This window comes from Pinus tabuliformis, chromosome 5_2 (assembly GCF_031772625.1).
Source record: "Pinus tabuliformis cultivar Carrire ecotype Pingquan chromosome 5_2, CPIR1, whole genome shotgun sequence".
In the NCBI taxonomy this organism is placed as follows: Eukaryota; Viridiplantae; Streptophyta; class Pinopsida; order Pinales; family Pinaceae; genus Pinus; species Pinus tabuliformis.
Genome location: NC_142306.1, coordinates 920224402 through 920239555, shown reverse-complemented (window position 1 = coordinate 920239555; position 15154 = coordinate 920224402). Strand labels below are relative to the sequence as shown.

General features: G+C 41.0%; 1 protein-coding gene across 7 annotated transcripts in view; it reads left to right on the top strand.

Moving 5' to 3' along the window:
* LOC149162279 (uncharacterized) overlaps positions 1–15154 on the top strand; it is a 342764-nt gene that overhangs the window by 133593 nt on the left and 194017 nt on the right. For 6 of the 7 annotated variants that reach the window (XM_089437188.1, XM_089437190.1, XM_089437189.1 and 3 more), the window contains exons 14-17: positions 44–136; positions 299–378; positions 1306–1501; positions 1681–1755. In XM_089437188.1, coding sequence (XP_089293314.1) covers positions 44–136; positions 299–378; positions 1306–1501; positions 1681–1755 — 444 coding nt within the window. The remainder of the gene's footprint in view (positions 1–43; positions 137–298; positions 379–1305; positions 1502–1680; positions 1756–15154) is intronic. The other variant, XM_089437185.1, reaches the window with a different exon arrangement.

Genomic DNA, 15154 nt, shown 5'->3' with positions numbered 1-15154 from the left:
TTTTTCTGATTACTTTCATTTTTCTGTTTTCATGGCATATCAGCTTGCTGTATGTATCAATAAGAAAATTATGGAGCAAAAAAAACATGGTAAACGCAATAAAGACAAAGACTCTGACCAAAAAGAGGATGCAAAGGTTTGTAGATAATGGTGTATGTTATGCAATACTACTTGAAATGTTGTAGAAAACTGTCTAAACTCAGTATTGTAATTTCGTTCTTATTTTGCATGAACTTCTTTCAATGTCTGCTAGCAATTATGGTTTATTATCTGATGTTGTTGTACTACAATGATGCAGCAGGTAGAGATCAAACCATTGGAAAGGAATACAGCAAGAAAGGATAATTCTCACGATATACTTCATAAAGAACGTGGCAGGTGAAATATACAAGTGAGAATAATTTTTGTTGCTTTATTTGTTTCAGTTTTCTCTGGACTCATGTGCTTCATATACGAGTCTTATTTAAAATCTTTGCCTCATGATTTGGGGATAGACAAATGAAGGTAATCTCTTTACAAGAGGCTAATTGCTTGTCCATGAACTGAGTTTACAATGCAGTGAGTGTACAAAAAGCTCCTACTTTCAAGCTGAACAAAGGTTTTAATTCTTGTACAACTATGGAAAAATCACTGGAATTTGCTGATTTTCCATATTTTTCTGATTTACCCCTCCTGCTTGACCTTAATTTGCCAATTCATTTTGATTTTTTTCCTGATTTTCTGATTTGTTGACCTCCAAGTTATTCCTGAGTCTGGTTTTTCCACTTTGAGTTTTACTGGCTTCTGAAATTTCTTCTCTAATGTTACAGCTGGGATATCTTTGATCTTGTGAAGTTTGTAAATTATTTTGCTTGTTCAACACTAGACATTTATACATGTTCTTTTGTGAACATGACTAACAGAAACGGCCTCTATCATTTTGAAAACCAGGAAATTGTCTTCCATATGCACATGTATTGATTGTATCATTGTGAGGCTTGGGAGACTATATCTGGTTGCTTCCTGTTGTAAATGGAAGGAGCTCTGGCATTTTTATAGCTTTGTGGCTCAAATAGGACATTCTTAATATGCAGTAGCTCCAGAAAATTATTTTCTTTGATTTATGTGAAAAGGAATCAATGTGTGGGGAGATTCTTAATTTCTTACGAAACATAACATCATTGAATTTGGCTTCGTGAATTCTTCTAGTTTAATATTATCATTTCATGCACCAGGAACTCTTGGCAGTGTGCCAATAATTTTATTCAAATACTATATTAATAGAGACAATTTATTTTCTTAAATGAGGTTAAAATTTGTTTACAGCTTCAGGCCTGCTGAAGGTGTGAAAGATATTGGGAATTCTGAGGCATCAATGTCTTACTTGGATAACCATAATGAAGCTACACGATCTGATTCTGAAAATCGATCTTTGCATCAAGGACGAAGGGGCTCAGCTGGACCAGCCAGAGATCTGATGTTGTTGAAGACCTGCCAGAAGATGCATGTTCCTTTTACTCAGGTCTTATAGCACTAACCATGCTGAAGAGTTCAAATGTTGGAGCTTTAGAACATGGACAGATAACCTTTTGAATATAAATTTCAGTATGTATAGGCCATAAGAAATAACAAGTATTTCAAATCTTGTTATCATGTCAACATCATGCAGTAGAGTTAAAATTTTTATTATGGTTACTGCAGGATATACCGATAATGACACAGGATATGCATGAAGAACGACAACAGGCAATTGAAGCCCTCAGTGATTCCCTCGATGTAAGTTTGTAAGATGCGTCACTGGAAGTACTGTAATTTTTCAACAATTTTCTGAGCTGTTGAATAAAATTTTCAGTGGGGATTTCTGTCAAATAGTTGGGAGACACACTGGTGTAGATGCACTTTAATTCAAATAACATGCACAGTGACCATTACATACATGTAATTACTTCATAACAACCATATCTGATTTATATTAAGCCCAGAAATACTCTTAGTACTTATACAAGTCTGAGTAGTGACAAAAATAAGCATGAACGGCAACAATATTAACTCAATATCACAAGGAAATGAGTTCTGGAAAGTTCAAAGTCTTTGGATGAATTTGCAGCTGGTTTACAGCCAGAATGGAACAGTTGCACCTACAAACTTAGTTTATCAGTCCAGCCTCTTGCTTGAGTCAGTAATGGTACCTCCAACCACACAGCCCAGAAATTGTTGATTTTGGGTAGCATCGGATGTGCTTTAACTCCAAAATTTTGTGGAGGGGCTAGAACACATGAGATTTCCAAGACCCAGAAATCATTTGGAGAAATTCCACCTGGATGAGGAGTTATTAAAATAATTAATATTTTTAATGGGTTCCTAAGTCTAAACGTAGTAAAATAAAAATATTAATGGGTATTAATAAAAATATGGGTGAGAAACTTCTAAGTGACGAGGATCAAGTATGTTTTAATCTTAGCTGTTGATTAGGGATTTAATCTCGACCGTTGATTTATCAACAGGGAAAGTATAAAAGGAGGCTTGAGGGCTAGTTGGAGATAAACTTGAAAGATCAGTCAGTTTGATTTTTCTGGGGCATAGTTTGCTGAGAAAATCGAATAAGTGATCTATTACAATGAGAGGGGTAGTTTGGTAGAGGGATTTCAGTCCAAGGCTGAGAATACATAGCAGAGAGGCAAAGAAGCACCAGGAGATACAACACAGAGGGAGAGCTCTGACGCAGTGACACAGAGGGAGAGCTCTGACGCATTGACGTAGTGTCGCAGTGATGCAGAGGGAGAGCTTTGACGTTGAGGGAGAGCTCTGAAGTAGTGGAGGCTAAGGGTTCTCAGTGACACAACTCCTAGAGGAGGTGACACAGTTCCAGCGCAGAGCTTGGAGCAGCCATTGCTGCCCAGCATTGGGAACAACGCAGTCACCTGTGGGGTTTGTTCATTTGTCTCCGGATAGAGGTACTTTTGCTTGGTTTATTCTCTGTTGGGTGAGCCAGATTTGACACCCTAGTTGTATTCAGAAATCTGCTTAATAATAAAAACCCTCTATATGCTGCACTGGTTTTCCCAAATTGGGTTTTTCCAGGGACGATTGTCCAAAAATAACGGTGTCCTTTGTGTATTTGTTTCAATCTATTTCAGTTCATGATCTGTATGTATGTGTAGTCTACAATAGTGTTTTCATCACTATTTAAATAATTAAATAACTTGTTGAATGTAAACATAAGTAGGAGATGATAAACCAATGATTGCAGCATGATTTTTGATGTGTAGATTCAGAAATTTTCATAGAAATTGCCTTTGATACAAACCAATGATTGCAGTAGGATTTGTGATGTGTAGATTCAGAAATTTTCATGGAATTTACCTTTGATATGGTACGCAACTCCAGAAGCAATACTTGCAATAGCTCGAGTATACACAGAGAGAAATTTGTCCTCCTTTTAGTGTCTCTCCACAATACACTTGGTCAACAACAGGAATGGAGATTCGACCCTCCTTTGTGAGTAAAATTGGTCACTGTAAACACAGAACTCGACCTCTTTAGCTACAACAAAACTTGTCCTTGAGGTTTAGCTACTCGTCCCCTCTCTACAGTGTATTGAGCCAGCTGGTAAAGGTATACATTTGTCCTCTCTCTGGCAGTGAACCTATCCAAGACACCAGGAAACTTGACCAACAAATGATGAGTAACTTGGCCCTGCGATTTATGGCGAACCCAACCAGCTTAGTTGGGCCCAAACGCCAATTGAGAATAGTGAAGGAAATCAACCCTATTTAAGAGAGGAATCTGACCCATAAACTTCAGCCAACAATGGTGCTTGGTCCTCCAAAATGGTTCAAGAACTCGTTTCCTTCAGAAGTATGAAGCCTTTGACACAAAACCCTCTTTAATTCACTAAATCGGCCCACTGAAATGATATTGTAGCAGACTCTTCATGGTTTCTTCCAATCTATCAAGAAATATGATAAACACAATATCATAGGATCAAAATCAACTGGTAAAAGCTCTTTACATCAATATTTTCTGAAAATCTTTTTCCCCATGGAAGCACAATGGTGAAATCTATGTGATCTCACTCTTGGAACCAATTATGGTGTTTAATTTCAACACCAACGCTAGCTATGGTGGCCAGAGTTTCTCAAAACCTAAGCTTCTCTCCCAAAGATTCTCAAGGGCTCTTTTTTTCCAAAAAATAGTGCAAGAATGAGGAGTCTCCTCACTTTTTCTCTTTTATAAACTTGTGGGCACTTTTTCCACCACTTTACCCTTTTAATCTTTTATAAAGTTACTTTATAATCTTTTCACTCTATAAAATTGAAGTTATTTTTCACTTGCCTAGGAAGTGTCTCCCTTTTCACCCCGTAGACTTTTATAATGTTTTCCTAGGTGAATCAAGTCCCCTTATTAAATTTTCCTTGCGTTAGCCTACGAGAACCATGTTAGGCTAGCGAACTCTGTCATATGCTTCCTAAGTGGTCGGGGGCATTACAAAATTAACTTTACACTTGTAATACACTTTTATATTTGTTTTGACTAATAGATTCTTATGTGATCTGAAGCATGGATAAACCTTACATTTTGAATATGATGACGTGTTAAGAGAAAACAGAAAAAAACCAAATGTTTTGGCATCTTTGTACATATATGATCTTTCACATTTTGGCCTGATAGGATATCAATACATGAGAACCTGTTTTCTTTGCTTATTTATCTATAGGCCACGATCCATATCAGCTGTGTTATTGGCTTTATTGAAATGACTTCCACTCTCTGTAATCTATTTGTTAAAAACTGGTTTGGTCAATTTGGTTCACATAATAAATATCCAAAATAAATGAGATAATGTAAAAAATTCCATGAGGATTAAAATATTGTATGATCCAAGAGTCCTTATATATACTTCAAAGATTAAAGTGGTCCACTGGGATGTCCTTATATTGTTGTTCATGAGATCCCTCCATATTCATCATTCATGGTTGCATAATCATGACCCTAGGGGCATCTCATCTATTGAGGAATTCTTTGATGGCTTTCTTAGACATTTTCAAGTGTGCCCTTCAATAAACATTCAAGAGGAAGCCTTCATCAAGAATCATAGTGACCTTGGGAATCTAGATGATGAGCATGAAGGAGGGTCCTCCCTGGGTCCACATGACGAAAAGGGTGATGAAGATAATTTTCAGAACACGTGTGATAGGGAGGCTGAGTCTATGGAAAGTGAAGTTGAAGTTAACCCTACCTTTTCCAAGGATACTATTTCTGATAATCCCCTCTTTGAAGACCTTGGAGAAGGTGACCTTGTAACCCCTTCAAACATTGATATCAGTGATTACTTACATATTGAAGAAGGGAAATGGGACGTTCATGGTAATCGTTTTGAGAAGGTTCCTATCTATGACACTGACAATGAGGATATCAATAGGACCCTTGCCCTTCTTCGCAATCCTAGGCTTGTAGTTGACTTGCATATGGACCCTTTCCTCAACCCCTCTTGTAGTAAAGAATCCTTTGGCTTGCTTGAATATGATCATCATGAGCAACCGGCTTGTTATGTCTTCCCATCCCATCAATCTCCCATTCTATCCAAACATGACCATCCGTAGGGTGGCCATAAAGCGCGATATGAATGATAAGGACCATGATGGGGATGATATGCCTGAAGTTGCCATCCATCGTTGGTTTATGAGCTTGATTGTTGATATCTCTATCTTTTGGTTGGAAGAAAGGATCCTGTGGAGTAGACTACATCCTTTTGTTCCCTCTTCCCTTGTGATGCTCTATGTGTGGTTATTCTGTTTTCCCACTTTCCTCCCTTGTGACCTTCCATATAGCCATTTCTGCCCTTGCATTTGGATCTATTGCATGAGTGAGCAGAGGGGTAGTTGTTCTCATATTGACTGGATGATATGTTGGTTGCATTGGGTCTATGATTACACTTAATATTTGTATGATGTAATATGCATATTAGAGTAGGATGCATTGGATGTTGATTTTCGCATTAGAACTAATATCATATTCTTTTAGCATGCTAGATTAGGTGCATTTAGATTCTAATTGCATTTAATTAAAAATTTTATTTCTCTTTTATTTTTATGGCCTAACAAAAGCATGGGCAATCATAAGACACCACAAAAACATGTTGCCTCGTGTGTTTGGTTTTTGATGTGCAAGTAACAAGTTTGTGGTCCCAAGAGATTGTTGGTGTTCTCATGACCTCCCCATTCGAGTAAATCCTTGCACTCTATTGAGAGATCATGTCCCAGTTGGTGCCAGATGTTACCCACCACCAGTGGGTGACACCCATAGGAGAAATTTTCTCCTAGATTGTCTTCAGTTGGTAGCCAACAACCCCTTGTAACCACCAGATAGTTTGATGTGCCACCATCTATGCCACCTGAGCCGACCATTATGTGCCCTCGCCCATCTGTTATGATTGTATGTGTTGTTGCTTTTTCTAGCACCTGTAGCAACAGTGCTACAAGAGATATAGAAAGCTTCCTAGAGACAACCTTTGGGTTGATTGTAGGCTAGTGCCTAAGACATCTTAAAGAGAGAAGTGTTTTGGAAGATTATCAATGGGGCTTTCTACTGCACTCCAATTGTCATGTAGTTTGAAAAGATAAAAAGGGGGGCTTGGTTCAATAGGTCTTCATTAAGGTAAACTCAAGCCAATACATGGATCCAAATTCTCAGGGGGTAAAACAGAACAATCTCAAAGGGAAATGTTTGGTTCTGGTGGCCGACACACAACAATAAGCAACTTAAAATTGGCGTTGTAGTAAAGGTGAAGCGGAGGAGAGAAAGGAAGGAAATAGTTGCATAGGGCTGTAAACAAGACATAATATTAAGCAACAATATTCCGAAAGAAAGGTGAAGCGGAGGAGAGAAAGGAAGGAAATAGATGCATAGGGTTGTAAACAAAACATAATCCTAAGCAACAATATTCCGACAGAAGGATGGAAGGCAAAAGAGATTGAATGACAGGAATTGCGGAGCACAAATTAAGGTTTCACGCCATATACCTCATGGGTACATTTATCACCAAACACGATAAGTAAATCTATGCTCATACAAGTACTACAGGTTAATCGAATAGCACAAGTAAATCTGTAATTACTACAGGTAATGTAGGCTATTGAATAACACAAGTAAATCTGTAATTACCACATGTATTGTTACTACTTAGAAGCATACATATCACCATGAGAAAATGAGATCAACAACTTCATTACACAATTTCGGTAGAAGAAAAACATAAATGAAATGAGATTTACAGAGGGGAAAACATACTGCGTATTGCCATGATTGGAATCACCAAAGAGTTTCATTAATCTTCAAATTGAGTCCCATCCACCAGTCCATTTACATTCAACAATTTATAGCTCAAGTCCCTCATGGATAGGCAATTAGAACCAAAGTGGAATCACAGAATTTGGACCACTGCGGGTGCAAAATTCCGGAACCTGCTTTAAGTGTTTCTTCCCTCTTTTTATAAGGAGAGGGAGAGCTTGAAAAATAGTTACAAAAATATCTCAGCTAGAGCTCCAACTGTCTGATTGACTAGCTGTCTCAGCATATGAGAGCTCTGCTGCCCAAATGATTACAATCAGGATTTGATTCCTTTCTTGAAATACAAAAATTGCAGAATAAAAGAAAAAGGAAAAAATTGAATGATGATGGGAGGAAAATATCTCCACGCCATTCCTGTTATGGCCTCTGCTCAGGCCACGTCTCTGCCTCAATGTGCCTTTCTGTCTGCTCGCTCGGTTTTAGTTGCTTTCACCTTAACTACTTGAATTCCTACCTCTGGAGCTAGTCGCTAATTAACTGTGATGGCCTTGTTGGTGTCGCGAAATCACGACTGTTGACTCATCCATCTCTTTAGACTTCCCTGTATTACACTATCAGAGCCTGATGTGCCCATTAGTGTCGCCACAATGCAATATCAGAGAAGTCCCATATCACAAACTTCATAGGGGTATGACATTCAAATCGACCGATTGCCGATAGCTCTCCGTGCTTTGCCTCTTCCTGCGCCCTTGGTTCTTTGAGTTCCCATTGATCGTGGGCCAACCCTTATATCGGAGCTCCCTTATCGGTGATTTCTAATCGAGGATTTAAATTGGAGTTGCGATATTTCAATTTCGTTGATCACCGATCGCCGAGTAGCCCTCTGTGTTCAGTCTTAGCCCTTGGTTCCTCGGCTCTTTATGTGACCACAGTCCAACCCTCTTATCGGAGCCCCTTTATCACACTTTCCCATGTGTGCACTGCGGTTACAAAGTGGCGATAAGCCTCAACCTCCGATTTGTGATTGCCGATGTGACTTCATCAATGCCAAGTGGCACTTCTTGAGTGGTGACACATATCACTCGGATATGCTCCCATAGGACCCTTGAAAATGCCAGATCTGCTTGCCACGTGTCCTCTATACAGGTAATGTAGGCTATTGAATAACACAAGTAAATTTGTAATTACCACATGTATTGTTACTACTTAGAAGCATACATATAACCATGAGAGAATGAGACCAACAACTTCATTACACAATTTCAGTAGAAGAAAAACATAAATGAAATGAGATTTATAGAGGGGAAATCATACTGCGTATTGCCATGATTGGAATCACCAAAGAGTTTCATTAATCTTCAAAATGAGTCCCATCCACCAGCCCATTTACATTCAACAATTTATAGCTCAAGTCCCTCATGGATAGGCAATTAGAACCAAAGTGGAATCACAGAATTTGGACCACTGCGGGTGCAGAATTCCGGAACCTGCTTTAAGTGTTTCTTCCCTCTTTTTATAAGGAGAGGGAGAGCTTGAAAAATAGTTACAAAAATATCTCAGCTAGAGCTCCAACTGTCTGATCGACTAGCTATCTCAGCATATGAGAGCTCTGCTGCCCAAATGATTACAATCAGGATTTGATTCCTTTCTTGAAATACAACAATTGCAGAATAAAATAAAAAGGAAAAATTCGAATGATGATGGGAGGAAAATATCTCCACGCCATTCCTGTTATGGCCTCTGCTCAGGCCACGTCTTTGCCTCAATGTGCCTTTCTGTCTGCTCGCTCGGTTTCAGTCGCTTTCACCTTAACCACTTGAATTCCTACCTCTGGAGCTAGTCGCTAATTAACTGTGGTGGCCTTGGTGGTGTCGCGAAATCACGACTGCTGACTCATCCATCTCTTTAGACTTCCCTGTATTACACTATCAGAGCCTGATGTGCCCATTAGTGTCGCCACAATGCAATATCAGAGAAGTCCCATATCACAAACTTCATAGGGGTACGACATTCAAATCGACCGATTGCCGATAGCTCTTCGTGCTTTGCCTCTTCCTGCGCCCTTGGTTCTTTGAGTTCCCATTGATCGTGGGCCAACCCTTATATCGGAGCTCCCTTATCGGTGATTTCTAATTGAGGATTTAACTTGGAGTTGCGATATTTCAATATCGTTGATCGCCGATCGCCGAGTAGCCCTCTGTGTTCAGTCTTCGCCCTTGGTTCCTCGGCTCTTTATGTGACCGCAGTCCAGCCCTCTTATCGGAGCCCCTTTATCGCACTTTCCCATGTGTGCACTGCGTTACAAAGTGGCGATAAGCCTCAACCTTCGATTTGCGATTGTCGATGTGACTTCATCAATGCCAAGTGGCACTTCCTGAGTGGTGACACATATCACCCGGATATGCTCCCATAGGACCCCTAAAAATGCCAGATCTGCTTGCCACCTGTCCTCTATACTGCCACGTCATGATGACGTCAGACGCCATGTGGCTTTATCAGGATCAATAGTATTCTGCCACGTGGCCCTCTAGAGGAGAGAGAAAAGGCCCGCCTGCCCTTGGTTTTTTGCTGAAATCCTTTGTAAATCGTTTTTGGCCTTTCCCAGTGATTTACACTGTCGGCTCAAATGTCGACGCTTTTAATCGCAATTGGAACTTTGGAAGGGTGTCATTTGTTTTATTGTTGATTGTGATTTGTGACATGTCTTGTGCTGTTGCGATCACCGATTCACCTCTGACCACAGATCGTCGATATGCTATGTGCCATGGACCTCCAGTCGTTGATGTGTGAGCCCGCCGATACAGGACCTCCGATATATCGGACATCTGACATGTGATGCGTCAATATGTCATGCTGCTTTGAGTGTGATCGCCGATCTGCGATTGCCATGGAACTTCGATCGCCGATATATACTGTACTGTGGATCTCTGACAATTGCGGTCACGGATATGCGGGATTGCTGGAACCTCCGATCTATTGCTTTATATTTCTGCTGTGCAAAGTAGTTTATGGTTGAGATTCTTGGTTTGGTGAAGTCAATGATTTTAAGACTCTAACCTAGACCCAAGGTCGTGGAAATTCAACAGTGCTAGGCCCACTTGAAAGGGGCTGTGGCCAGTTGAGCTATGGAGAACTCTATTATAAGCTATGTTGCACATAGAGAAGACTCTCATTCCAAGTCTGTGGATGCTTGGAGTTGTACATGTGTAGTATGTGCACTATCATCTTGTTGACTACCTCTGTTTGGCCACCAGTCTGGGGGTGGAATGCCCTCAACTTGGGGAGCTTGGTGTCCAACAACGACCAGAGACTCGACTAGAATTCGCTTAGGTTCCGGTTGTCCCCATTTTCTATAATGGTATGTGGGATCCCAAAATGCACCCACACTCGTTCAAAGAAGAGTTTGGCTGTGTCTGCTGCTGTGATATTCTTCTTGCAAGCAACTAATATAGCCATCTTAGAAAATCTATCAACGACCACAAATACACAGTCGTTACCATGCTTGGTAGAAAGAAAGCCAAACATATAATCCATGGAAATGGACTCCTAATGTTGGCTAGGAGTAGGCAGAGGAGCGTATAGGCGTTACTTCTTAATGGTTGGCTTGGTGATGACATAGGTAGTGTAAGATTTGATATATTTTCCAACACGTTGTCATCGTTTTGGCCAATAAAAATTCTTCTGCAGTATTGCCACTATTTTGTCCACACCAAAATGTCCTGTGACTCAATTGTAGTGTGCCTCCCAAATCAGTTGGCAAGCTCGCTTGAAGGAACACAAAGGTGCTCCAGGTAGCATAACAATGTGTCCTGGAGGTGGAAGTTTGTTACTTGATTGCCATCCATCAACATCTGGTATGTGGTGGTGAATTCTAGATCATTTTTGTACAACTGCGACCATCCAGAATTCTTGTGCCCACAAGAGTTGAGAATAGTGGTCAGGACTCAGTACCACAAATGGGGGTCGACTGAAGCAATTTGCAACGTTATTGGTGCTGCCCTTCTTGTATTTAATGTTCAAATGAAATTGTTGCAGATATGTGGACCATTTCTAATGGTGATCATTCTGCAACTTACCTTGTGTCTGTATAAACTGAAGAGGTTAGTGATCTGTGTGGATGATCGTCTCCTTCCCCATAATGTAATGTTTCCATTGCTGGCAAGCCTATACAATGGAATACATCTCCTTATCGTAAGTGGGATATTTCCAAATTGTATCAGAGTGTCTCATTGTGATAGGCCATCAGATGCCCTCGCTGAATGAGAACTGCACCAATAGCATAGTTGGTGGCGTCTATCTCAATTTCAAATGGTTTTCACAAGTTTGGCAATGTGAGTACTGGTGAAGAGCAAAGGCAGTGTTTCAGCTCAACAAATGCCATATGTTGGGACTCAGACCAGAAAAACTTTGCTTTCGCTCTGCCCTTGGTAACTTGATTCAAAGGCCATGTGATATGAGAGAATTCTAAGACGAATTTTTGATAGAAATTGGCAGGGCCCAAAAAGCTGCGAAGCTTTGTTAGAGTTGTTGGGGCTAGCCAATCCCAAATGACTTGGATCTTAGCCGCATCCACATGCACGCCTTGCTCATCAATGATGTTGCCCGGATATTGGACTTGGTTCATGCCAAAGGAGCATTTCTCCAAGCTGGCACATAGTTCATGCCGACACAGGGTTTGAAGGACTTGGTGAATATGTTGCAAGTGGTCTTCCCAACTCTTGTTGAAGATAAGGATGTTGCATAGATATACAACCACAAGCGAGTTGGTTAAAGGCCTCAAGATGTCATCCATGAGCCTCATAAAAGTTGCAGGGGCATTAGTCAACACAAAGGGCCTGACCAACCACTCAAAAAGGTCTTCCTTGGATTTGAATGTAGTCTTCCATACATGTGTGGGTTCTATTGGAACTTGGTGATATCCAAACTTCAAATCAATCTTGCTGAAGTACTTGGCCCCCTTGCATTGGTCAAGAAGGTCATCAATTTGTGGGATTGGATACCTGTTCATGATATTGATTTTATTCAGTGCTCGATAATCAATGTGGAGTCTCTAGGTCCCATGCTTCTTCTGTACGAGTACAATTAGGCTCCCAGATGGTGAGGAACTTGGTCGAATGTGCCCTTTTTGTAGAAAATCCTAGATTTGCCGCTTGATTTCTTTGTTTTCCAGAAGAGAGCGACGATATATTGTCCCATTGGGTAGAGGTGTTCTGAGAGTCAGATTGATCGAATGCTTGACCTGACAGTGCAAAAGGTAACCCTGTGGGTGAGGAGAACATGTCCCTGTATTCTTCTATGACCTAATGAACTTGCTTTCGTTGCGCAAAGGAACCCTTTTGGGGGGCCATGGATGTGGCCACGATCTTCCCCTTACTTTGAGAGCAAATAAAAAGGAAAACAAATTTCTTGATATTGGAGATGATCTTATTGCATTGTTTAGTAGAGATGAAAGAAATGACAACAGGCAAGGCTACCTCTGGTATCATGTATGCTTTTCTGCTCAAAGTAATAATAACAGTGCAAGGTCAAGACTCATACACAAACATCACAAACTTCAAGAGAAGCAACATAACACAATACTTTGTCCGTGAAGGGCTTGATGTTGTAGGGAAGGCGACACTTCTGGCTGATGCAAAGATCTCATTCTTGGTGGAGCCACCTGATGGTGTATGGCTGCGGGTGTGCTGTGGTTGGTAGGCCAAACCGCTTAACGACCTCTGTTAATATGAGGTTCTTTTGGCTCCCATTGTCGATAATTAATTGTAGTGGGGAACCCTTCACCCACATCTATGAGTGGAAGAGATGTTCCCCCTCCTCTAGATCTTCGGGCTCAATCTTCAGGACCTTGGTGGTGGCAACACTGGCACTGGGTTTTGCATGAATAATCTACTTCCCCTTGTTGGGTTCTGGCTCAGAGTCGAAACATTCATTTGACTCTCCAGCTTTTAGCTAGGCCACCAATGGCTATTTGGCGCGACACTCATTTGTGTTGTGTGTGGGGCTCTTGTGGAACTCACACCACTTTCTTGTGTCCTCTTTTGTCTTTGTGGTGTTATTCTTTGCTTGTGGCTTGGATGGGGTTGTCTAAGGTCACTCCACCTTGGCTTTGTCCTTTGTTTTGTAGTTTGGAGGTGCCTTTTCCCTGCTTTGGATTTGCAAATCCTGTTGGACACCTAATCCTAATGGGTTAGTGTGGAAGCTGAATGGACAAAAGGAGTCCAAGAGACCTTGGGATGTGGAACCCAACGGTCAGATATTGTACTATAAATGTAAATCAATTGTTGATAAAAATTGTACTCACATGATTTATCTTTCCTATTCTATGTTTCCCATGTGTGTTTAACATGGTATCAGAGCGGGCGTATTCCTGCCCTGCATAATTAATGTGAGCCATTTGTCTTATGGCCTTTCTGTGCAGTCATTTCTGCCATCAATTCTGCATCTCAGGAATATTTTCTTACGAATATTTCTTCAGCTAGATGTTAGCTGCTCCTGACATTGCCAGCGCTGTCCAAGCGGTTCTGAGATGCCTGTCTGTCAATTTTATTGACTGCGCCCTTTGTCATATGCGTTTTTAAGTAAACAACGCTGTGGTAGGAGCGCTGGTATAACAACACTGTGATTATTCTCTGACACGTCTTGAAATAGAAAAATACCCTGCCTAGTTAACACTACACATAACGCTCCTCGTCCTGTGCATCGAATGCCATTTCCTCTGCCATTATTCTCTATCCGACGCTGCTGCCGTGAGCGTGGAGACCAAGGTGAGCGTGGACTAGGTTGAAAGTTGTGGAGTATTGAATGTTGGTGTGCTCAGGATTGATTGTCGAATTCTCAAAATAAGGTAATATCGCTCCTCCTACGAGTGTGGGTTACACATTGTTGGCTTGACTGTGTTTGGCAAATCTCATGTTTTAGCATCAAACCGCCATTGTTTTGGCATTGTGGCTTCAAACCACCATACCACTCATCATGGTTCCGACGAACAGTTACTCCCATTATACAGTGCTAGACCTCCATTTACTATGTTACCACTGCCATACATAGTCCTCGCATTCGGCCTCCATACCCGGTTCTCAAATACTACCATACCTTCTCCACTTCAAGTGACTCTTGGCATTCCTCGACTCCATTTTTGAAGTTAGCGCAATTCTTCTCAGCGTAGTTCCTCTCTGCGTAACTTCTCGACATGAATGCGTAGAATTTGAGGGCGAGCATTAAACTGTGGTACAAGTCGGATGAGCTTCGTAATCTTTTTCACTTGTTGAGGGTTTCAAACCTGTTCCGCCATGCTGCGTTGTGCCATTGGTGAACGAAGAGCCGAGCTTGCGTGATTCACTAATACAGTGAAGGTTTAATTGAATTGGCAGGAGGAGACTATGTTTTGTAAATGTGAAACCCCTGCACTAAGTGGAATTGGAGTTTAAAGGATAGTTTCTTATAGTTTCATGGCCCGAGAGGTGTTATTATGGCTACTTTCCTTCATAATCATCATCGCGCTGCTCGTATACCAACTGATATGCTTATCAGACTTGGCGTTTTGACTACATCAATCCTTATAATTCGACAGCCAAAATAAATAGGCTCCCGTATGCAACTTTTCCCCACAGGCGATCCAATAAGTTCATGGGCCAGTTTTCCATAGACTCTATGTTCCATATTCAAATTTGTCCATGCTAAATCTTTACTTGAGCTTGGTCCTCCAGAACTGCTCATTTTGTCTTCTTCCATCACAGAATTAAACCTGGATACTTCTGGACAGATCCTGATGCAGAGGTCTTTAAAGCATCTACTTTCAACCACAATTCGGTGACAGGAACGGGAAACTGCAGCCAGGCGAGCAAGATCCATGGGATCATCCAGGTAATTGAATATTTGGCCTGCC